Source organism: Seriola dumerili, unplaced genomic scaffold (assembly GCF_002260705.1).
Source record: "Seriola dumerili isolate Sdu_G_001 unplaced genomic scaffold, Sdu_1.0 BDQW01000079.1, whole genome shotgun sequence".
In the NCBI taxonomy this organism is placed as follows: Eukaryota; Metazoa; Chordata; class Actinopteri; order Carangiformes; family Carangidae; genus Seriola; species Seriola dumerili.
This window is the reverse complement of record NW_019174334.1, coordinates 2,596,575-2,620,659: the sequence shown is the minus strand read 5'-3', so window position 1 is coordinate 2,620,659 and position 24,085 is coordinate 2,596,575. Positions and strand designations below refer to the sequence as shown.

Below are 24,085 nucleotides of genomic sequence, written 5' to 3'. Positions count from 1 at the left end.
TTGACCGATGAACCCCGTATGAGTGAGTATTTAGGAAACGCTTCGTCCCACTTTGTAAAAGATGCTACAATCAACGCATTGTGCAAGGCTCTGGAGAGATGTGTGTGGTGTCAGAAAATCCCAAATGAAACCAGGACAGAGTTATGAAATTCACGAGAAGAGTGATGACGATACGTCCTACTGGACACTGAGGTTATCTATTGTATTCAACAGAGTAAAAAATAACTCTCTTATTGTGGTAGGTGTATGTGTTTTTTTTTATGAGGCCTCCATGTAGCCTTCAATCAGTTTTTCCCCTCGGTGTAAATGTCACTGAGGTACATCACTTTTCCCGCTGAGTCCTCTTAAAAGCTCAAAGAAAAACGGTAAAACAAAAATAACAAAGTGCTTTCAATGCTAGAGAGATTTGTTAGTTGTTGGAGTTCATCCTACCGGCAGAGAACAGGGGAGGTGGTGGGGGTAAATGAGGGGTGGGAGGCAGCCCCCCCATGGGGTGCAGCAGTGGGAGAGACAACTGGGTGCCGTGGAGGGGGTGGGGGCTAGAGGCAGCAGCGGGTGTGGTCACAGACGTAGCGGGAAGCACTGTCCCCAGTTGGACCTGACCGGAAGAGTCCACGGCAGGCGAGGCCAGGGGCTGGTCGAGGCCGAGGGGGTCGTTGCCGTCTGTAACCATGGGGTTGCTGACACGGAAGCATTTCTCCCTGTGGGCCTTGAGCATGTTGGAGAAGCGAAAGCGCTGGCCGCACACCTCGCAGGGGTACGGCTTTTCTCCAGTGTGGGTGCGGCGGTGGCGCTTCATGTTGGGCCGGCTCGTGAAGCTTTTCCCACAGATCTCACAGATGTACGGCTTCTCTCCTGCAGAAAGAGGAACACAAAGAGCTGAAAAACGCAGCTTCCTAATACATTTTCAACACAGCATAAAATCGAAAAGTTTCTATAATCAATATTTTTATATCAACAATGGATCAAATGAGTAGGTGTATTGTGACAGGGATTGGTTATATTGACGAATCCAAAGAAAATGATCACCTAAGCCCAGAGTCTGTCAGCTCTGTGGTGTGTTTTAGCATCTTTCAGCTGACTGTTTATGGTCAGACGTTTTACTGTTTTGATTCAAACTCACCACTCTGCCATTTCCTGCTGCAGCAGGCAGCTGTTTTCTGCAATATAAGCACTAAAAACCACACAGTACACTTCCAAAGGCAGACATATAAAGTTAGAAACTAGCTGGTGAAAAGTGAAGCTTTTAGCAGCTAAAGAGCCATAGATTTCTCTCAGGAGTTGGTAGAGACCAAAAAAGGAGCTAAAAGGAGGGTGAATTTTGTACTTACATTCATTGGGTGGCAAAAACAAATCTTCAAATGATGCTGGATGTTTAAATAAGCAACTGTTGCAAAAAGCTTGCTATGTCAGTTTTACATGGTGAAAATATGCTAATAAGCTTGTTTCCATTGTCTTAATTTAAAAAAGAAATAAATCTGTGAATGCCAGTTTGAGGCATACGTCGCTCTTTTGTGATTCAGCATCAACGAACTCTCAAAGATAAGAAAAAGTACTACAAGAGGTGAGTCACCAGTGTGTGTCTTCATGTGTTCGTCGAAGTACTGCTTCATGTTGAAGTCCTTTCCGCACCACTGGCACATAAACTGCTTGTGTCCAATGTGGATGCTCATGTGGGAGCGCAGCTGGTATTTATACTGGAAGCGCTCACTACAGTTCTGAAATGGCACACAGTGAACAGTTTGCAAAATTGTTAGAACTGGTAGTCGAAAGAGCACATGATGAATGGTATTACAGTTGGAGTGCAAAATTAAATTGCAAGAAATAGATGACATTCAGAAATGTGAGTCTCTTTTGGGACAAATTTATTTTGAGTCTTAGCAATGAGAAGCTCTGCAAGACACATTCTGATAGATTTCACTAATAAAATAAAATGTATTGCTGGGTCACCGCTGCTTATTTTTGGCCTTGCTGTGAAATTTAAACTGTACTATGGGTATTACACATGTTGAGTTATATAACTATAAAATGTGAGAATCACTCCAATTTCACAAGCATTCACGCTATTCAGAAAACATGTGTCATGTGAGTTTCAAACCTTTAAATCGCTCAGAACACAAGAACATTTCAAAGTCTTTGCTTCAAATGAATAGTTCAACATTTTTTGGAAATACACTCCGCTTGCAGAGAGTTAGATGAGAGGATTAATACCGCTCTCATATCTGTAAATACGAAGCTACAGCCAGGAGACGGTTGGCACATCTTTCAACCACTGCACAAAGCCAGCTGTTTCCCTCTGTTTCTGGCCTTTATGCTAGGCTAACCACACAATGTCACACTATTCTTTCAAGCAGTGAGGTTATTCTATCAAACGTTCCCAGGTCACATGAATCCGGCAAAAAACTAAAGCCACATTCACAAGGTAGTGTAGTGTATAGTGACAATGATGCCAGAAACCGATCAATATTGACAGTTTAACTGCCTAATGAGATTCCCTGTATATAAAGTGAGCTAATATGACTTGTTAATGATAATGTTTTTTACTTTGACCTGTTTGGATCAGCACATCTGGATCCCTCCCCCCATTTCATAAGCAAAGGCCATAGACACCAATATAATGCTAATTACATCCCAAACACCAATAATTTAACAAATTACAGGGTTTTTTTTTTTTTTTAAACTGGTGGATATGACAGTTTGGAGCGAAACTCTTCATGTGAGTGAAGTGGAGAGCAGCAGCGTATAAAAGGAGCTCAAACCTCACACTTGAAGGGTTTCTCTCCCGAGTGTTGCAGAGAATGAACCTTCAGGGACATGCTGCGCTTGAACGACTTCCCACACGTCTCACAGGTGAACGGCATATCCTTCGTATGGGCTACACACACACACACACACACACACACACACACACACACACACAGCACACACACACACGCACACACACACACACACACACACACACACACACACAGTACAAGATCGGTGAATGGTATTTAATATTGATCCACTAAACATCAAATAGCAGCAGGAGGACAAATAAGCAAGCTGCTTCCCTAAAACAGCACAGCAGTGAGATGCTATGTCATTGGCTAATTACGGTGCTTAGGACTATGGATGTGTCTTCGTCAGTAAATAAGCCATTTCCTCTGAAGTTTCCACTCTCAAGTCACTCCTTCAGTAGAAATAATAAATAGGACTCAGTGACATACTGTACTTGATACTAACTCTCAGTTGTAGAAACATGGATGGACACAAGTAATGAGGTAAGACCGCTTGGGAAATAAGATGCTTATCTCCCCAAAAAGTGGAAAAGGAAAGCAACACCCAAAACAAATCCTGCACAACAATCAGTGGGATGTAGCAAAGGAAGCCTAAAGTAACACACGGGAACCAAGTGACCAACCAGAATCGCTGATATCACCGCCACTCACCGACCATGTGCTTCCTGACATGAGCCATGGTGTAAAACTTCTTCTCACAGATCTCGCAGGAGAACTTCTTCTCAGCGTAGCCATGGACGATCTTGTTGTGCTCATGTAACGACCACAGCTTCTTGAAGGCCTTGCCACACGTCACACACTGAAACAAAGCAGAGGAGAGCGCAAAAATACAGTTAGCACTGGAGCTATTTGTGCATGAGATATGAAGAGAGTCATTATCTGGAATAGTCTTTAGAAATACAATCCAGGTGTGTGTGCTTACACAGGTACTTGAGTGTGCACTGTATGAAAAAAAAAAAAAAAAGCAATTAGAGTCAGAAGATTAAAGCGGCAAATGATCTTCAGAACCACAGCAGGAGTCCAGCTGCTCAGTGCAGAGGGGTAATAGTGGAGGTACGGAGAATTTATTATTACTGACTGCCAGTTGACTGAGTAAGTGACTCTGATCAATTTCAATATATTTACATGATTGCAACTGTGCATATTCTAATTAGTGACTAAATCATACTTTAAAAGCTGAAACTACTTGTACAACAAAGAACACACATTTGTGTTAGGAGAGAGGTTGGCATAATGAAGCCAACAAAAAAATAAAATTGACATATACAAGCTGAAACCATATTATTCCTGCATTTACAGAATAAAACTGGTCACTGTTCCTCCCGCAATAATGATGCTTGAACAATGAGAAAAGCTGTGCAATATTTTTAATAACCCAACTAAAATCATGTTTTGTTTCATTACTGACTCTTGCTTTAACCAAATAATAATTCTTGAATCAAAACACAGCCTTAGTTATCTTTTGTAGGAACATATTATAATTATTATATTGTGCCTCTAAATCAGAACATAAATTCAATGTTTTCCCTAAAACATGCGGAGGAGGTGTGAGATATTTTTTTCATCCCACAGGAGCGTGTTTAGAGCTTTGTGTCTGGCTGTACACAGCTCCAACTTGTTCCACCAATCGGTGTGGTAGGGCAGCCTGTATATAGCCACAGAGGCAAAACCCAGGGCAGAAAATAGTAAGGAAATTAAATTGTACCCGTAGAATCCCAGTCACACCAGAAAGTGGTAAAGAAGAAATTCATCTGCAACAGCTTGTTGACATAGTAACCAGTCCCGGGGCTAGCTGTTAGCAAACTACTAAGAGCCTATAGCTGGTAAGCTGGTAAGCTGGGGCTGACCAGTCGCTCACAATCACTCGCTTCTTTCCATTTTCTTTGAACTTGGCTGTTTACATCTCCCGGCATTTTGTACGCAGGGTTGTACATCATTTTAGTCAATAAGGAGTTTTATTGACGAGGAGGAGAAAAAGTGCTCGGAGCTAACAAGCTTCCTAACTGGCTAATTAGCTCATTAACTGTCATTTAGCACTAAGTTCACACAGTTTGTTTGTTTTTTTTCTCACAAAGATGTATTTGTGCCACTGACTTCTGTCTTATAACTGCCTGCAAAACCACATCTCTTCAGTGGAGCCGTTTACTCTCAGAAAGAGGGTTAAATAGAGAAGTGAATGGTGCAACACAGCCATTAGCAACAATGACGCCCTTTATTTTGGACTCTGGCTTTTCGTTTCCTCGGAGATCAGCACAGTCGAGATGGCTTGATATTGGTCAATTGTGCAAATTTGTGTGTCAGTTCACACAAGTTGAACTTTATGGAAAAAAAAATTGCACTAATCTACTTCATCCCACAAATCAAATCAACTGATTTCAGCGATTACATTGAAATAATCTGATTTTGCTGCTAAGATAAAAAATTTTTTAAAAGCTTTCGTGAAACTGTAAATGTTGAGGAAACAATAAAGTGTGTGTGTGTGTGGGGGTGTGTGAAGGGTGTGTGTGGGGTGTGGGGTGCTTTCATCATCATGTTGCATCATACCTGGATACTCTTCTCACAATCTGTCTGTTGATGCAGCAGCAGCTCGCTCTCCAGCAGGAAGCGTTTCCCACAGTTATTGCAGATCTGCATGCGGTTGTGAGTGACGTTCATGTGCTTTTCCAGATACCAGCGGTTGTTGAAGACGCGAGGGCATTTCTTACACGGGAAATGTTGCTTCTCCTCCAGCCTCACCTTCTGGCCCAGGCCCTCTGCATCCAGAGTCCTCTTCCCACCCGGCCGCTGATTGGCCCGCGTGGCCTCTGCCAGTGTCTGCCGCATGGACGCTGTGGTTCCCGCCATGGCTAAGGCCCTGGTGCCGCGTCGAGGTCGATCCATTATGGCCGTCTGCTCCAAGCCTGGAATGTTTAGGGTGTTCTCCTCCTCCTCTTCATCTTCCTCTTCATCTTCCTCCTCGCTGCTCTGCCCGAGTATATCTCCCCTCTTCAGGTCATCCTCATCTTCTTCAACTGCATCATCATTCTCTGCCTCATTCTCCTCATCATCCTCTGAATCTCTCTGGTTGTCATGGCAACGGCCAAACATGGTGGCTGTCTCTGTGGTGGTAGCCGATTTGCCCTCTGATCCCTTCGACACATTAAGGGTCTGGTTGTTGAGGTTGACTTCAACGATGATCTGATCTCTGTTGAAGGAGGAGTGGCTATCTGCGGTCTTTGACTCCTCCCCATTACCTTCTACTTTGCACAAAGCACCTGTGCCAGCCCCGCCCCCTGTCCCCTCCTCTTTCTGGTAGTACTGCTTCTGCTGGGAGGGCGTCTTTCCTGCCTCCTCCACTCTAACAGAAAATGGGCTGCTGCCCTCCCTTGTGTACACCCTGCCTAGCTCTGACTCCTGTTTGATCTCCCGGTACAGCTGGCTGGGGGGGATCGCTACAGCAGCCGGGTCACTGCTGCCGAGCCCTTCCTGATTGGCCATATCTACACAGGTGGTTCTCAGCGAGTGGCTGCTGATGAGGTCGCGACAGGAGGCTGCAATGTCGCTCATCTGAAGCAGGGTAGCTGCGTTCAGCACGTCGCGGACAGTGCGGCTGCTCACCAGCAGTTTGGAGGTGTAAATGAAGTTGAGGATTTGCTGCAGGCCCTGCGAGGTCAGGGCGTCCAACGACAGGTCCACCCGCCGCAGCTGTTTGCTTTGGGCGAAAAGGGAGTGGAAGAAAGGGCTGTAGGCTGCCAGCACGCCCTTGTGGGCCGGGAAGGTGCTGCGCTGACGCACCAGAACGATGTCGACGTCACACAGGTCAGGCTGGAAGAGGCGCTGCTCATTCAGCCTGTCCATCAAACAGGTGAAGTGCAGAGCCACATCCTCCACCAGAGAGAACTCAGCAGAGGGGAAGTCTGTGGTCTTCTCCACTATGAGCTGAAACAGAAAGTGATGGAGGGAGAGGGACAGAGAAAAGGGTTAAAACAGAAAGGCCTTCATTATCATTCAGCAATAAATATTATAGTAATTAAAATTGTGGATTAGAAGCTTATCAGATCTCATCACTGCCAAACAAACTAAATGTGCTGACTCTAGTTTATTTATTTATTTATAATTTAAAAAGCTGTTCTTTCAATCAGATCACATAATCTTCCGCAGCAGACGGAGTTTACCTGCTTGCCATGGAATTGTACATTTAGGCCAACATGAATAAGGAGCCCTTAAAGTGCTCAAAAAAAGTCATTTAGCACATTCAAGTGGGGAAACTCCATCCGCTTAATATCATGTGACAGGATCAAAAGCTCCAGGAGAGCTACCCAACAGAGTTTGTGATTGGTTTCCTCAACTAAATATTCTATTATTTCACTAGATTCCACATTAAACTGATCCATAAATACATATATAATCAGGCGCTTAAGGTGCTTGGTGACACGATAAAACCCCTCAGGGTCTTAGTAACTCGGGGTGTATCAATGCGGAACTGAGAAGTATCATTTCATTTAACAGTCGACGGTCTTCCCTCGTCCGGGGATCAATATGTGCAATATCTTCACCCACAGAACTCAAAACGGATAATGAATGGGATCATTTAAAACTCATGGTGAAACCATTTTTGAAGAGGGATCAGGAATGTAGCCATGGGTCATTGGGGTTTTTATGGTATTTTTATTGTGTTATTATTTGTGTGGTGTATATTACTTTGAAAAAAAAACCACTAAACTAGATAAAATACATTTACAGCTATAGATGCATACACATACACTAATTTGCTTGTTTGTTTTTGGTCAAATGTTCCTGCTCAAAGTAAAAAGTAATTGAAGTAATTTGACATAAAAAATAATGTTGAAATGAATTCGATCCTAGAGCAGTTATGATATTTTGCTCACGGTGATTATGTGCACTGCGCAAAGTCGCAGTCTGCATGCATCCTGCACGATACGAGTCAGTGAAAAATCAAAAGGTGTAACACTCAGCGCTCTGTGCAAGGTCCTCAACTTCCCAAGGTGGGTTTATTTTAGCACAGGAAGGGCAGGGTTTCGATCCAGACGGGATGTGAGTGGGGACAGAGCAGCAAACAGAGCAAACACACACACACACACACACACACACACACACACATGCGTGCGCACACACATATATGCGATGTGCGACCATGCACAAAAAACAGAAATGTACACACAAACACACACGCACGAGCACACACACACACACACACACACACACACAAACAACAAACACAAACACAGTGTCTGGTCTCTGCAAGGACTGACTGGCCTGAGCATTGGTATTCACTGCCATCTCCCTCCCATTAGCCGGCTCTCTCAGCACACCCACTCACTACACTGTCCCTGAGGAACGGCGAATTATGCACAAGACAAAACACGTCCAGAGAAATAATTAGGGAAACCATGCTGAATAAATACTAACTAACCCTCCAAACAATTAATGGAATTTATCATTCTAGGTGTCTCTCGAAGGCAGAGAAGGAAGAGTATTGATATGAGCCTGGTTTGGGGCGGATATGTTGCTGGAGACGATGAAACTGTGAACCATAATTACATCTCCACAGTGCTTATTTTTCACTATCTATCAGACATAACAACAAAGAAAAAATAGAAAGGGGCAAGTGATTAAACTAATAATTTAGTTTGGGATAATAACTATTGTGGCATTTATATTGTAGCTACACTGTAAACTCTAAATGAGTATGAATCACACTGCAAAGACTGTTATTGTCCTTTAAATAAAAATAAAAACATTTGCCTTTCCTTGCTGCCAAACATATTTTCTCTTTAAGATCAATGAAAATAACTTTTCATTGTTCAGACCGGAAAAATGGATTTGCATTTAGGCCTAACCTTGAAAATCTGGCCTGTTTGAAGAATTCAATTATGGAGTGTTAGATTTATTCATAGTTTTGAGCTGCTAAATTGGACTCGGAGCTAGAGACGAGTGGAGATCGGGTTGTCTCCGTGCAAGGCTAGAGACATCGCCCAAGGGCAAAATGCTGCAGCCTTAATCAGATCAAGTATAAGTTGCAGACTGGAAGTTATGCTCCTTTAGTGATAAAGATCAGCTTCTTCTTCTTCTTCTTCTTCTTCTTCTTCTTCTGGGATTCAAATAGGAAAAACCCAGACAAAGATTAAATTCTACAGAATGAGCTTCGGCACATTCAAAACATCAACAGGGTCAAAATAAAGAAGATACAAACAGTGGTGTAAAGGTTTGTCCATGACAAGTTACCTTAAGTCTGGTTCATATTCCTTTAAACAAAACTGGACACTTTTTCTTCTAACTCTTCGGGATTGAGATGTCTAGACTGTCCTTGAGCGAAAACATCTTTATAAATAAATAAAAATAAACTCGTGAGGATGTCGAATTTTTTATTTTATATTATTATCATTTATATTTTTTTAATTTATTTTACATGGTTGTTGTTTTAAAACTTGTGAGATGGAAACATTAAAACGTCAGCTGGAGACTTTTCAACCACCTAAAGGAGTTAGCATTAATTAGCTACATATATATATATATATATTTAATGGCATAAAATATATATGAAGGTACATATGTAACTGCGTAATGCTGAGGTTGCTGCTTTCCAAACAATGAAGCAAAAACATGTAAATGCTCTTAGAGGTTACCTGTTTACTGCTGAATGATAGAGGGGTTTCCTTCAGTGAAGGAGCGACAGATGCTTTAAAAACTATTTAATCCAAAAGCAAACAGTTGGAGTTACCAAGCAGCTGCTGTGTCTGTCACAATATGCAACAAAGATGAAGCCGTCTTGTCACATTTCATCACATTCAGTAGCCAAACAAATTGAGTGAGTACTTTGGATTGAAAAGACCACATCCAACTCCCTCCATCTCTGTCTGTCATTACTCCCCCCCCCCCCCCCTTCTCCCCCCCTCTTCTCCCCACCTCTTCTCCCCACCTCCCACTTTCAGTGGAAATGTCAGGGAGACAGCTTGTTTGCTGTCATTAGAGGGAGCGCCACCTTTAACCAGCCTCTCAGTCAGATGTCGCCCCAATACATTATTCATATCTGGCCTGACCCATGACAAACACGCAGCGGGGGGATTACCGACGCACCCAACAAGAGGTGTCATTTAAACGGGCTTCAATCAAAGCTCTGTGCACCCTTTCCACGCAGATCATTTCATCATCTGCCAAACACAACAGTGGGAGGGGATCGTCTTGCGTTGTATCGGGCCTCAGAGGGCCTGTTTCACAAGACAACTCAAGGTTGTTTTAATCCAATAAAAATGTTATTTTGTTATTCTGCATTTTAGTCCACAGGAGAAAACCGTGACCATAAAATTGACTTTACGGTGCATTGTTAAAAAAAAAGCTTAAAAAGACATTACATTACATTACATTACATTACATTGTCTATATGCAGCACTTTCTGTTAAAGGTTAAATCTTTAAATGGTAAAAGGTGAACATTGCTGAATCACTGATCTCCTAACTGATAAAACTCAGAGGGATGAAGCCACGCTAGTGTGAAATCAAAGTGTTCATTTATCCTGTGCAATATCTCACCGTCTGCTGGATGAATTGGCACAAAATTTGCACAGGAATTCATGGTTTTCTAGACAATTTATTCTAATGAGATTGGTGACTCCCTGACTTTCCCTCTAATACCATCATCACAATGAACTATTCTTTGTCCCAATACTTAGGTTTATGACCAAATACCTGCAAAACTAATGAGATTCCTCTCAGGCTCAGCAGTATTTGGTGCTAATTACCAAGCAACTATAAAGTGCTGAACATTTTACCTGCTGACAGTCATTGTGAGCATGCTAATGTTAGCATTTTTAGCTCAGTACAGCCTCATAGTCACAGAGCTGTAAGCGAGGCTGAAGACTCAGCCGTGTTTTACTGTATTTTCTATTCAAAAATTATACTAATTGGCCAGATGGAGGCTCTGTAATTAAATATCAAACATTCAAACTTTGAAAAGCGACAACTCATACAAAACCAAATCCAGCTATTAATTGTTTAACTGGTCTAATGGGCTGTGGCATTTAAGGGGAAAAAAAAAAATGTTTCACTCAAGTATGTGTCGGATGTCAAATTTGCCCAAATGCGGAAGGATGATGCATTTTGGGAAGATAATCAGGCATTTAAAAACACTTCCCTCATCAGCCTAATGGCAATGCTTTAATTAAAATTCAAAGTTTCAAACTCTGAAACTACTTCACCGCTAATCCAGTTTTGATGAAGCTGTGATGGATGATGCACAGGATTACTGCTTGGCCCAAGAGAAGCCTACATCAATCATGAGAGAAATAACTTTCACTAATTATTGCTGTTGAATGGCCGTTTTCTTTCGTTATCTTCAGTGACGGTCAGACTCTGAGGTGCAAAACAAGCTCACTGTCAATGTGTCAATCAAAAGTAGATTTTTTTTTTTTTTTAAAGCAGTAGGTTTTGTGAGTGTTGAATCCTCACCCAGCCTCAGCCATGTTAGGGCCGGTGGTATCTACTTGGCAGCGCTCCGACTCCTGGACCTGAGCCAGGAGTCGAGTCTGAGAATGAGAGCCCTCTTTCTAATTTGACTTTCACTGGTGAGAATGCCCTTTCTCTCCAACACCTTTGCACTGGATGATCATATAGATTTACTACTCTGTAAAGTCTGCATCTCCATCACCGCGCAGCTTGGCTACAGATTGTGAATGTGCCGTGACCTCCGCTGAGCTGCCATTTTAAAACGTTCCCCTCTCTGTTCACTGTAATGAGGTGGACACTTATCTGTAAAAATGAGGCCTCCTGCTAGGGCAGCACATGTAAATCTCTTCGACAGTAGCCCTACTAAAACTGAACAATGTCTTAAACATTCATCCTTCTCAGTGTTTTTCTTGTGTGAAAATAAAGCTGAGTGCGTAGCATCCTCCTGGAATCAAATCCTGTCACTATTTTGCACACACGTTTGTATGAGTGATTTATGAGCAGGGGACTAAACAACATCTGCCTTGACTGTCTTGTTTGCTTTCTGACCAGTGAACAGACTGAGCCATTAGTGGGGGCCAATGTCAGAGCACAGCACAGAGTCATGGACACATCAATAGTTCGAGGGGGGGCAGGTTGTATTCTGGCAGGAGGGAGTCCCAGGGGGGAAACACTGCGGGGGGTTAAAGCTTTCTCTGTGTCTGCCTGCAGACTGCTCAGACTGAACTCAGTGTCCTCTTACATCACCCTCTTTATCTTTTCCAACTGGCGTAAGTGTAACTACAGCTGAACATGGACAAAATTAATACCACAATATATATTAGTGTTTTCTATTGTGACATAAATACCTTACAATTAATTCAATGGTTTGAATTTTGGATAAGTTACCACCAAGTCTGAATTCAGTGGCTCACATTGATGCTGATATCTCATCATGCATGAGTAGACATGCAAAATCAGATCTAGTATGGAACACACGAGAGTGTGACAAATTTAGTGTGAATAAAAATGTACATATCTTCTATGATTTCTGGGCAATAAAGCAATGTTATCGATTATTGACTTTCAGTGGAATCTATTCAAAACTAAGAAGTTTGTGTGTGATTTTGAAAACATCAAACCCACTGTGAAATAAAATAATGCTGGAAAATATGAGAATTTGTTTTTGTCAAAGTGCTATTTACATGTTTTTAAAAAAAAATGAACCTTCAAGATCATCAGTTAATTTCAGATCTCACTTTGACTGCAACTAATGAGTATTTCCATTACTGATGAACCTGTTGATTATTTTCCTGATTATTAATAATCTCTCAAATGTTAAAAAATCCATCACAATTTCCCAGATGTTTTGCATTTTTTGCTCGATACAAAACCTTTATGTGATTATCAACAGAAAATGAATCTGCGTTTTACATTATAGTAAAGGTTTTGGGTTAGTCCAATGTTTTTTTTACTATTTTTTGACATCATAGACTAAACAATTATGTGATTAATGGAGTAAAAGATTGATCTGTAATGAAAATAACCGTTACTTGAAGCACTGATTCAGTTTCGCTGTCCCACAAATATGACAATGTATTGCAAAGCAATTCTCTCATCTCAATCTGACTTCTGCGAATCTCATTCAGGCCATAAAATGCTCATTAAATGAATTAACAAACGATTGCAACTTGCTACCAGCCAAACGTCAAACTGTCCATATGCACAGTGAAGTCTCTCCACTTGGAAATGACCATCAGGGGACAAAAAGAAAATCACATCCACATTCATGAAGGCAGCAATCCCATGAGCTCATGCCCTGGTCCTCTTGTCACCCAGCGGGGAGGCGGGGCGGTCGGGGGGCTCTGCCACTTCCACCCACAGAGCGCTTCAACCTACAGTAAAGAGCACACGCAGCAGCGAGGCCTCCCGCTGAGGGGCCCGGTGCGGGGCTCGGCGTGACTGACACCCGAAGGAAGGAGAGTGGGCACCGTGTCAGGCCTCATCTCACTCACTGGTATGAAGATGGTAGGAGAGCAGCGTCCACCCCTACACGCACATGCACACACATATCCCTGAGTCATCATCAGTGCAGACAAGAGCGGAGCATGACAGGCCCGAATACAAACTCTCCACAAAGAGATCACCCCGTTACAACAGCAAAGTCTTGCCCCGCAGTAACGTCAGAGTGCTTTTACGTGGTGGGAAATTGATCAGCTCACGCGTAAACACAGGCAAACCGAACGGGACAAGGGCATGTCATTTCTGGCGGAGTCTAATCAGACAGCCATTAAAAAGTCATCAGGGTAATGACTGACACTGTGTCCTCTGTGTGCTCACCAGACCTTCCCCGCTGCTGACGCCAAACAACAGACAGGTTTAGTCCCAGAGATGCTGAGCCAGAGAAGAGAACTCTGATTCGGCAGTTGAAAAGTGTAGGGTGTTATTTGGTTTAGAATAGAGACTGGAAAAGACTGGCGTAGATGGAAAGCAGTTTGCCAAGTTGTCTCCCTGATTTTAGTGTTTGTGTCTAGTCGTGGATGGATTACTGAGTGGGCCTACCAAGTACCTTCGGCTCCTGGGCCGCAGCTCACTCTTGTACTGTGTGTTTACTGTAGAGTCACTGTCAACATTTTTTACTGGAAAGGGAAATCAAAGAACTACAAAGAGATGCAAAACAACATCAAAGAGACGCAAAACAACCACAAAGAAACGTAAAACAACCACAAAGAGGCGCAGATCTTGTACTCTACAAAGAGAAGCAAAATAACAACAGACACAAAACAACTTCAAAGAGATGCAAAACAACCACAAAGAGACGCAAATAGACCACAAAGAGACAGAATGACCACAAGGGGACACAAATCAACTACGCAGAGTTGCAAAATTATGACAGAGACACAAATGCCCACAATGTCGCACAAAACAACCACAAGGCGTGCAAACTGACCACAAATCAACCACAAAGATACAAAATGACCACAAACAACAAGACGCAACCACATCATGGCAACATCATTTGTAATTGTTATGCATCTCTTTCGGTGTGGGTGTCTTTCGCCAATGTAGGAGGGGCAGGGGTCCTTTTACATGCCCAGTCGCCCGTTGTCTCATAATCCGTCCATGTGTCTAGTGGAAGATTTCTCCTCTGTCTGCAGTCTGCACTCCCTGCTTTTCTCTCTAAATCCAATCAGCACAGAGACCCAGCACTGACCTTGAGGTAGGAGTAAGCATATACAGTAGCAGATGCACGAGCACATCCACCCACATTCCTGCAAACCCTGAACTGAACGCCTATGCATGCATACCTGCATCATAATTATGCATTTGTGCCCACGTCAGTAAACAGGAAATAAAGAAATTCGGTGTGCGTGATGACACTGCTGATGCAGAAGGATGAAAAGGGGGATCTGAATGTGATGGGACTCACATTATCCGGTTTTCAAACATGTTGCTCTTGCACAGACGAGCCAGACTGGTAATAGCACAAGTGACAAGGTCTTGCTTTTAACACGCCCCGCAGTGATCATTACAGCACTATGATAAAAAAAAAAAAAAAAAATGCTAATAAAAATCAATGTTCAATGACTAAAGGGGGAGCCACAGCGACGGATGGCAGCACACTCACTGCCGAGGTCACGCACGCCACAGTCACATGCACAGCCACATTATAGTGGAGTTTAATACTGACCGGGATGGCACTGTTTATCGGATAATAATGGTATTAAGGCTGATAGTTACACCTTGTGGTATTAGGCTATGGGATTATATAATCCAGTAAACAAGTGGCGCGTGTGATGCAGATTGGTGGAACATCAACTGTCATAAATCATCAAACAGCTGTAATGTGAAAAGACCAATCTGTCTATATATCAAAACCACAAATAAAACAAACAAATAATTGTATTTCCTTTAATGTTGAACAAAAACTGTGATTGTCCCGAAAATGCATTGGAAACTATTTTGATTAGTCGTCTTTTTTTAAGCAAAAAAAATTGTCCAAATGATTTTTGCAGAACATTATGATGTCATAGTGAAGTTGACCATTTAGATATGAAATGTCATCACTAAATCACTTCATCCTATTAGACATTTGTGTTAAATTGTGTCATAATTAGTGTTCGAATTTTTGAGTTTCGGCCAAAAACAGATTTTGTGAGGTCACAGTGACCTTGACCTTTGACAACCAAAGTAAAATCAGTTCCTCCTTCCTTCTAAGTGAATGTTTGTGCCAAATTTTCCTCAATACATTACTCAGATATTGCTTTCACGTCATGGGACGCACAAACGTACGTATGTACGCATGGACGAACACACGGACAACCCCAAAAACATAATGCCTCTGGCCCTGGTTGTCACAGACGTGGAAGCATAACAGAGTGGATGTTAATTGCAGATTTGTAATGGAATATGCATGTGGTTCCCTGCATGAAAATCAAATGAGCTACACTCATATCACACATCCACAAGCCCAAACTTTCTGCCTAGTTACATTAATTCCCTGCGTTGCCAAAGGACGTTGGCACTGGACGTGAATCGTGCAGCAGGGAATGAGCCGGTACAAATGTAATTCCTAGGATCCCGGGCTGAGTCAGCACTTCTTGACCTCTACCCCGTGAATTTTGTCCCTTTAGTTTGAAATCTGTCACCGTTAAAAGCCTCTTCCATAAAGTTGCCCAAACTTAACAGAATTGCAATACCAAATCACAGTAATGCTGTTTTAGTGGGCAAAATATTCAGTTGATCAATAATTAAAATCATTGTTAGTTGTATCCCTGGCCCTGATGAACATTTTTAAATTCAAAGGAGAAAAAGTCAAATAAACTCCATACAACTCAGCTCAACAACCTTAATTGCCTAAACACATGAAAACTGAATGAGACGTAAGGTAAAATGCACAGTTGGATAATTTTAGATATAGCAATAGGCAAATCATAAATTACTTTAAAATATGCTGCTGGTTATTCAGTTTTTTTTCCCACCACTTTAGCTAATTATTTTATTCCCCTCAGCCTATTAAAACATTTAACTTTCTTAACCACAGCATTCACTGCTGGCTGCAATTAATAAAGACAATATTATCAGCATTAGTGCTGCTCTAATCCTAGACATCCAATCTCCCCTCCACACTGCAGACTTTTCCCTGTACTAATCTACCAGTTTGGACTTGCCCCAGCCTTGCCCTGGTGGAGCTACACCAGCTTTCACCATTAGATTTAAATACATTTCCATCTATATGTTAATGCAACCACAGGTGACAAGCCAATCTACAACTGATACGCGTTTACCCAAGCATGAAATTGGGATACACAAACAAAAATAAGGACGAGAACACAGCTTGAGCAGCATCTTGCCGACGTACAGTACATTAAAATTTGACAGCGTGAGCAGGATTGCTTCAGCTGCATGATTTTGCAAAGTCCTTTCTACTGGGTTGTCCTTTGAACAAACTGGACGACTGTGTTTTTATCAGTTTGGTGAAGCTGAGGACAGTGTGTGTGAGTGTGTGTTGGACAATCAGAAGTGATGTTGAAAGAAGACATCAACCGCCGGTCGTCTGGAGTTGAGATGACGAGCGGTTGGATAATCAAAGGAGCTGCCTGGAGGCGGGTATAGTGGGGGGAGGACAGTGGGGGTGGGGTGTGGTGGGGGGGGTGGGGGGGCAGCAGCGATGAGGTTAGAGCGTTCGCACTGAAGCTCTGCCAGGAAGTTTGAGTCTGGGCCAATGAGCTGGGAGAGGAAGCGCTGAGTCAGGAAGCCTGGCCAAGAGAGGGGCCCGTGGTGCTGGCATCTCCTCCTCACGCACACACGTTACAACGCTTCACACACCACCGCTCTGCTGGGGTCATAACACACTGTTCCCAAGCCAGCGCCGCACACACATGTGCTCAACGCGGCCCGCACACACTCACCTGCTGTGCACGGATTCATCAGTAAATACAGGGATGTGATGCCAAATACCTGTGGCACAATAGAGTTTGGAGGGTTGCACAAACAGAGATATTTCTATTTGTAAAATGCAAACAAGAGTGTCAAAATAAAAGTCAGTGAAGGGAAAAAAATCTCATAAATACATGACACAAAGGGTGAAAGATGCACCTTTGAAATGATCTATTAGAGACAAAAGATCACTCTGATGTGCGGCAGCGAGCAGGTGCAGACATACCCGTGGGCTATTACACTGTGATATCTTCATTATCCCTTTCATAGCATGACACAAAGAGAGGAGAGGCTAACACAAGACTCTAGAGAGCTCCTTATCAGAGGAATCTCTCTGGTGTGGCAATACTCCTTCTGTGTTTGTGTGTGTGTTTGTGTGCGTGTGTGTGTGTGTGTGTGTGTGTGTGTGTGTGTGTGTGTGTATTTGTGTTTGTGTTTGTGTGGAGGCAGTTGATATGTTTGATGAGAAGGTCAGAGAGGACGGGGGATGAAAAGAGGTGGGGGGGGGGAATCGGCTTTCCATAGTCGCAACCAATCAATGAACGGCAGAGAAATGTCGAATAATGAGCTTAAAGAAATAGTTTGACATTTTAGGGAATATGTTTATTCGCTTTCTGATGGAGAGTCAAACGAGACGATGGATACCACTCCAATGTCTGTACTGTAAATATGAAGCCAGAGCCAGAAGCAGGTTAGCCTAGCTTAGCACAAGCAATGTAAACAGGGGGAAACGGCTAGTGTGGTTTATTCAACGGTATCAAAACTACACCTGCCAGTATGTCAATTTGTAGTCTTATGGGACGCAATGTGCCAGATAAGACCATTTCTAGACCGGGAGCAGTAACTTCCTGGAGTCTCCACTGGTTGCCCGGCAACTGCGGAGAGCCAAGAAATAATCCAACACATAAACCCTGCGAAACAGCAAACTATTGTTTTTACACTTTTGTACGTTTTTTGTACAAAGTCAACAAACTGCACATAAAGTGCTAGGTGACCTTGTTACCTGCAGCTCCCCTGTTTCCAGTCTTTATGCTAAGCTAAGCGGATGCTAGCTGTAGCTTCATGTTTAGCATACAGCGGTATCAATCTTCTTATCTAACTCTCTGCAAGGAATCAAATGTGTGTTTCCCAAAATGTCTAGCTATTCCTTTAAAAGTAGAAAGAGTAAAATTGAACAAATAAGTGATAAGTTTGAGGTTGAAGAATTTGAGTTTATTTTTCAAATGGATCTGTGCGTAATCTTTGTAACATTTGTGCAACGTTAACACAGATAGGAGCTTAAAAATCTAGGCAGATAGCTGGACGTCATTCCAGTATAAAACCAAAACGTTAATCTGTGTGTATGAACAAATATTTGTGGTAACTATCAGATCAAGAATCTCTGCTTTCCTGCTTGGCTATTCTCTGGAAACAGCATGAAAACTCATTCCCATCTGCTTTAAAGCTCCTCCTAAGTCTCTCTCTGGCCTGAATTCAGCTAAAAGCTATAAGAACTCTTTAGAAAGGCCCTCTTTTTTAAAACTCTCTTAATATCTTCAAATGCCTGACAATGAAAGGCTAATAGAAATCTTCATATCAAGCTGCACGAAAAGAAAAAGCTGTTTGGCCTCTTTGATAATGGAGTTCAAAGCCATTTTTTAAAAAGTGCCATAGGGGTTAAATTAGAGTAACTGTTTTCCCCACATGAAAAGACACCGATGCTGGCAGGCACTGCTGGGAAACAATAAAATTGTGGATTTATTTAAAGGGTAAAAACAATCTGACTTACTTCAAACCAACTTGTGCCATTTTGAACCAACAACAACAAAAGAAACCTTACATAAGCCCAGCGAGCTTGACTTTGCTGTCTGCAGCTTGTCCACTATTCTTTATCTCAGGGGCATAAATTAGCAGCACCTACAGTACGGCCTGAGTTTCCAAGGAGAATGGCCTCCTACCAGGGGCCGAAGATGTCTGCTGAAGTTTGTTGCTGGGGCTCGGGAATGGCTGCACTTGTCACAAGGACTAAAGACAGTTTCCTCGCTTAGCACCCAGAGACAGTGAAGCCTCAAAGTCAAGGGTGGGCAGGAATGCCCTGAATAGACAGTTACGTAAAACTCAGAGCACCCTGTGAGGAGGACAGAGAAGGAGCTACTCAGGACCTCACAATGCTGACTGAAATTAAACTGTTTCAGGCGGCCAAAACGTACAGTATAAACATCTTTAGTGGTCATGGAACTGAGACAGATTTACATTTTCCACCAAAATTAAGAGAAAGACAAATGCAATCATTTTCATTCAAATAAGGCCATGGGTGGATTATGAGACAATGAGCCCCTCGGCACTCACATGTAAAAGGCCTCCCACCTTTGCAACATAACAGCGAGAGATTTTGCATCTATATATTGTCTTGCGTCTCTCTGTGCTTGTTGTCTCCCTCTTTGTTGTCATTTTGCGCCTATTTTTTTCATCGTTTTGTGTCTCTTTGTGGTCGCTTTTCTCCTCTTTGGGTCATTTTGTGTCAAGTCGGACTCATTTTGTAGTTCTTTTGCATCTCTTTGTACTTACTTGGCACCTGTTTGTAGTTGTTTTGCATCTCTTTTTAGTCATTTTTTGTCTCTTTTCACTTATATGTGTCCGTTTGTGGTTGTTTTGCAGCTATTTGTACTTTCCAAACACAGTCACTTCATAAGATGCTCTGGTCCAGGTGCCTCCTGACCCCACAGGCCCATTCAGACATCCATGAATAACTGAATTGATGGGGTTTAAAATTGAAGCTATTGACAAAAACAAAATTGGCTGAGACTAATCCGCTTTTGATGTCAACTAAGTAATTGCGGAAATTATCTGGGGCATGTTTACCAAAACAGTCAAAAGATACACTACCTCTGATCACTCGCACATTTGCAAAGCACAGTTTGCACTATGTTTATCGCAGCTTACTCTCATGTGCTCAAAAAAAAAAAGAAAAGAAAAAAGAAAAAAAAGCAAACAGAAAAAAAAAGAGGGAAAACATAGCAAAAACCAAACCCTCTCACTCCCTCTTTGCTCCCACCAGAAGCCACCCAGCGAGCACCAGGGCTAACCCCGGTGACCTGACCCAGATATTAACCCAAGCCTCCAGATGTGAACGCGCGCTGGGATTACTCCACCACTGCATCAAGCTCCACATGCTTTCCTAATGAGGCATCCTAACATGACCCTGGAGACAGAGCTGACTGTCTGCCTCACTATCTGCCTCTACTTCCTTAACTCTATCAGTATGTCTGTACAGAATCTTAATCTTATCTGCCGATGGAGGATTTAAAACATCATGGAAAAATGCAAGTTATCCACAGTGACAAGGGATATTAGCCTGTAAAAGTGAACGAGACTGACCTCAAGCAACAGACAAAATGAAACATTATCAAATAAACTATTACTACCAAACACTACAATTACATTAGCATTTATTCGTACTATGCAGCTTCAGCCAAAATAGATATGTTTTACATCTCTAGGACCGTTTCACCTCTACCTGTGTCACCTGCATTCAAGTTATTGAGACCAGAAGAGTGTCATCTACTCTTCTGTTCAACTACACTGAGCAGATTCTGTAATTTATGCATGAATGTCAAAGCCTGACAAACTTGTCCTGCACTGGCTGTGTGGCTTGGAGAAAAAGGGGGCAGTTGAGTTTCACTCATCCTGTCTACATATGCACCAGTCACGACCTGAGGCTTTTGCAGAAGCGCCCTGATATGAAAGAATTTAACTCCTTCTCCGCATCAATGTAGCTATTGTAGCCATTGCATTCTTTCAGCAGCTTCAATTTCCAACTTGTGCCATGTCGGCAAGTTACAAACTTCACCGCAAAGGATACAAAGCACGAAATACGCCAGTGACAGCCCGTGGCACAAACACATAATAAGGCAGAAGTGTGGCAAGTTTGATCGGCCTGCTAAGTAGCTCAAATTTGCAAGAGATCAAATAGGGACAAAAAAAATAAACAAAAATGCAGCGCTCCTCTGTAGCCTACCATTTTGATCCAGCGTTTCGAGGCTCAAAGGAGTCCAAGAATAACTCCTTTCGCACCAGTTTTCCCTTCGCCATGAAAATGACCGTTGGATTGTCACATTTCTTCAGTTTTTGCCTTATCCACAATCTTTTTCCCCCCGTGCTGCTGTAGCATTCAGACAGACAAAAATGCAGAGGCTGCTTTTGCAGAAGGAATTGGTGATTGGAGCTCGGGGATCATATGGGCTTTTTGTCAGACGTTTTTAAAGGGACACGGTACTGTTAAACGTGGAGTTGCGAGACAGGCGCATTTCTTTGTACCGTTCTTTGATTATTTTGGCGTGAGGCGGAGGACTGGGAAGGACACACGGCCATATGGCGCAAACCCGGGTGCGCTTCCTCTCACCGTGCGCTCCTGCAACAGTGTGACGTCAGACGGGCAGACAGATGCGGAGGTCAGGGAGTTCATTCATTTCCCATGTTGCAGATTTTAAAATTACACAATGGAAATGGAAATAAACGCCACACAGCAGCCCGGTCAAAACTTTTTTTTTTCCATGTCAAGATTCTCCACTGGGACATAAATGTTGTTGAATATGCACAATGTGTGTTTTTCAATGAGAAATATGACCACAAAAGAGGCAAAATGTGAAAAGAGAAACTCCTGTTATGCCTCTAACACACTAAACAACACACTAAAATAAAACCACCTAACCCCCTTTTCACCAGGGCCGGATTAACCTTCTAAGGTGCCCCAGGGGCAAACTGAGATGGGCCTCCTTACAAGACGGGGTCTGGGTTATAACGCAGGTATCTGTATAGTAAATATAAGGCTGTCGATTAGCTTAGCTTAGCATAAAGACTGTAAACAGGGAGAAACAGCTAGCCTGGTTCTGTGCAGATGTAACAAAATCTGTCTACCAGCACCTTTAAAGCTAAAGATTTATACTCAACGCAGTGGTATCAAACTTGTCAGTTAAGAAAGCGAATAAGCTTACGTACTTTGTTTAAGTAAGGCATGCAGGAGGTCGCAACCCACAGTTCTTTACATTATCGATTTATCTGCTAGTTACTTTCTTAATTAACTGTTTTCTTTAGGTGACGCCTTCAAATGTCTTGTTTTGTCTGACCAAAGTTTATAGTAAGATAAAACAAAGAAAAGCACAAACTCACATTTAAGAACTGGAATCAGCAAACGTTCAGCACCTCTGCTTGAAAAATGACTTTAAATTAATCAATTATTAAAATAGCGACAGCGATAGCTTGTTAATTTTCTAATTTACTATTTCATCTCTAATCGTCACACAGAAAAACCCGAGCATCCGGACCCCCAGACAGTTTTTGGCCCTCAGGCAACTGCCCACTTTTCCTGTTTGGTAATTCAGCCGAGGGCCTCAGGACCCCACTGCCATCACTCACGGCTCTGCCGACTGTATGGAGGAGAAGTCGATACTCTCATAACAAGGTGGGAAAAAAAAAATTGATCACAACCTGGAGGAGGTCTCATTTATCACTTCATGTCTAGTACTCAGCTGAGCCCACAACATGAATGTGGATACAGTCTCTCAGGGAAGCTGCCAAACCGACCACCAGACTGATAAAAATCGTGCAACATGTTTAGCATTTAGTGGGTTTTAATTAAAGATACAGAGTGTGGCAGTGTAAACAAAGTAATCATGTGGTTTGGATTGCCCCAGCCGCTCAAAAAAACGTTCAATATTTCATATCTAGTGCTGTTTAACATTTCAGACAAGGAGGAATTGAAAACGACAAAAGTGAATAATATAATTCCCCAAAAACAACAGGCTGTCAACAGGCTGATGATTTTTCCTCATGAAACCTCAGCTTGGTTTTATTCCCTTTTATTGCATATTAAAAAATACAACTATTATTAAAGATAAATGTACACAAGACATTTAATTGCATATATAAACAGATACACTTGCATACTATGAATTAAAAATAAACCAAAGGAGACGTAGGAAGCAAAAAGCTTAATGATCCTCTTAAAAACTCATTGCAAGATAAACAAGTTTTTTTAATGGAAAACTCAGAGTGTTTGAGAGCTTTTTTAGTATCTTTTATTATCTTTTGACTAATCAGATTAGTTTTTTTCCCAGCACACAATGTATTTTGGTGTAAACCTGCGTGCACGTCGTTACATTTCCACTCTTGCGTGGTGGCACGATGGGAGTATTGTAAATCCAGATTTGATTTTTTTTGCTGAAAGCCATCCATACAAAACAGCCTGAACAGAACACGTATTCACCGCCTGCTCTCCTGCACTTGCAGATAAAAACGAGTCCCGCACTTGGAGCAATTCAATAGGATCTGTATCTGATGGACAGTGGCTGGTTTCTAGCAAGCTGAAGTTTCCACAAGAGAGAGACAGGAGCGCAGACACCAGCAGCTTTAATTGTATGCAAATATTAGCAAGGAGGGAAGCAAATTTTCAATTAGTTCTGAGTACAATTAATAATTTAATGGAGTCGTCTCTTTCTTTTTTTCTTATTCCAATGAAGTGCCCTGATCAGGGAGTGAAATTATAGTCATGAATTAATCTGATTCTTCCAATTACATGACATTTAATAGAAAAAATTACAGTTGATCCTTTAATCAGAAAACCGCAGTCAGTATTCGGTCTGTGCGTTGACAGTGTTTGACATAAATATAATACACACACTTAAATCTGCCAGGATAAAGACATGAGCCTGCAGGTAACTGGATTGGTTTCACAGGTACACACACACACACACTGCAGTTCTGAATTGAAGTGTAGATGGCGCCATTGTAGAGGCATAGACACTCCAAGTACATTTGAGGACATAAACTGACATCTCTGCAGTATTATCTGCTGAACACTGTGAGATTTAAAACAAAACAAAACAAAAAAACAGGGTCACAGGATGCAGTGGAATTTATTAATCGGAAACATTCATAACCATTTGAATAAAACCAAAATCAAACATA

The 24,085-nt window shown here is 42.2% G+C and overlaps 1 protein-coding gene across 1 annotated transcript; it reads right to left on the bottom strand.

The window, feature by feature from the left end:
• Window positions 1-405: 405 nt before the first annotated feature.
• On the bottom strand, window positions 406-21,279 carry zbtb47 (zinc finger and BTB domain containing 47). Its single transcript, XM_022744268.1, has 6 exons — window positions 21,138-21,279; window positions 5,325-6,698; window positions 3,432-3,579; window positions 2,760-2,875; window positions 1,574-1,718; window positions 406-855 (listed from the first exon to the last, which is right to left on the bottom strand). Exons 1-6 carry the CDS (start codon window positions 21,138-21,140, stop codon window positions 410-412), a joined length of 2,232 nt encoding a protein of 743 aa, XP_022599989.1. The 5' UTR covers window positions 21,141-21,279; the 3' UTR covers window positions 406-409.
• Between the last annotated feature and the right edge of the window lie 2,806 nt (window positions 21,280-24,085).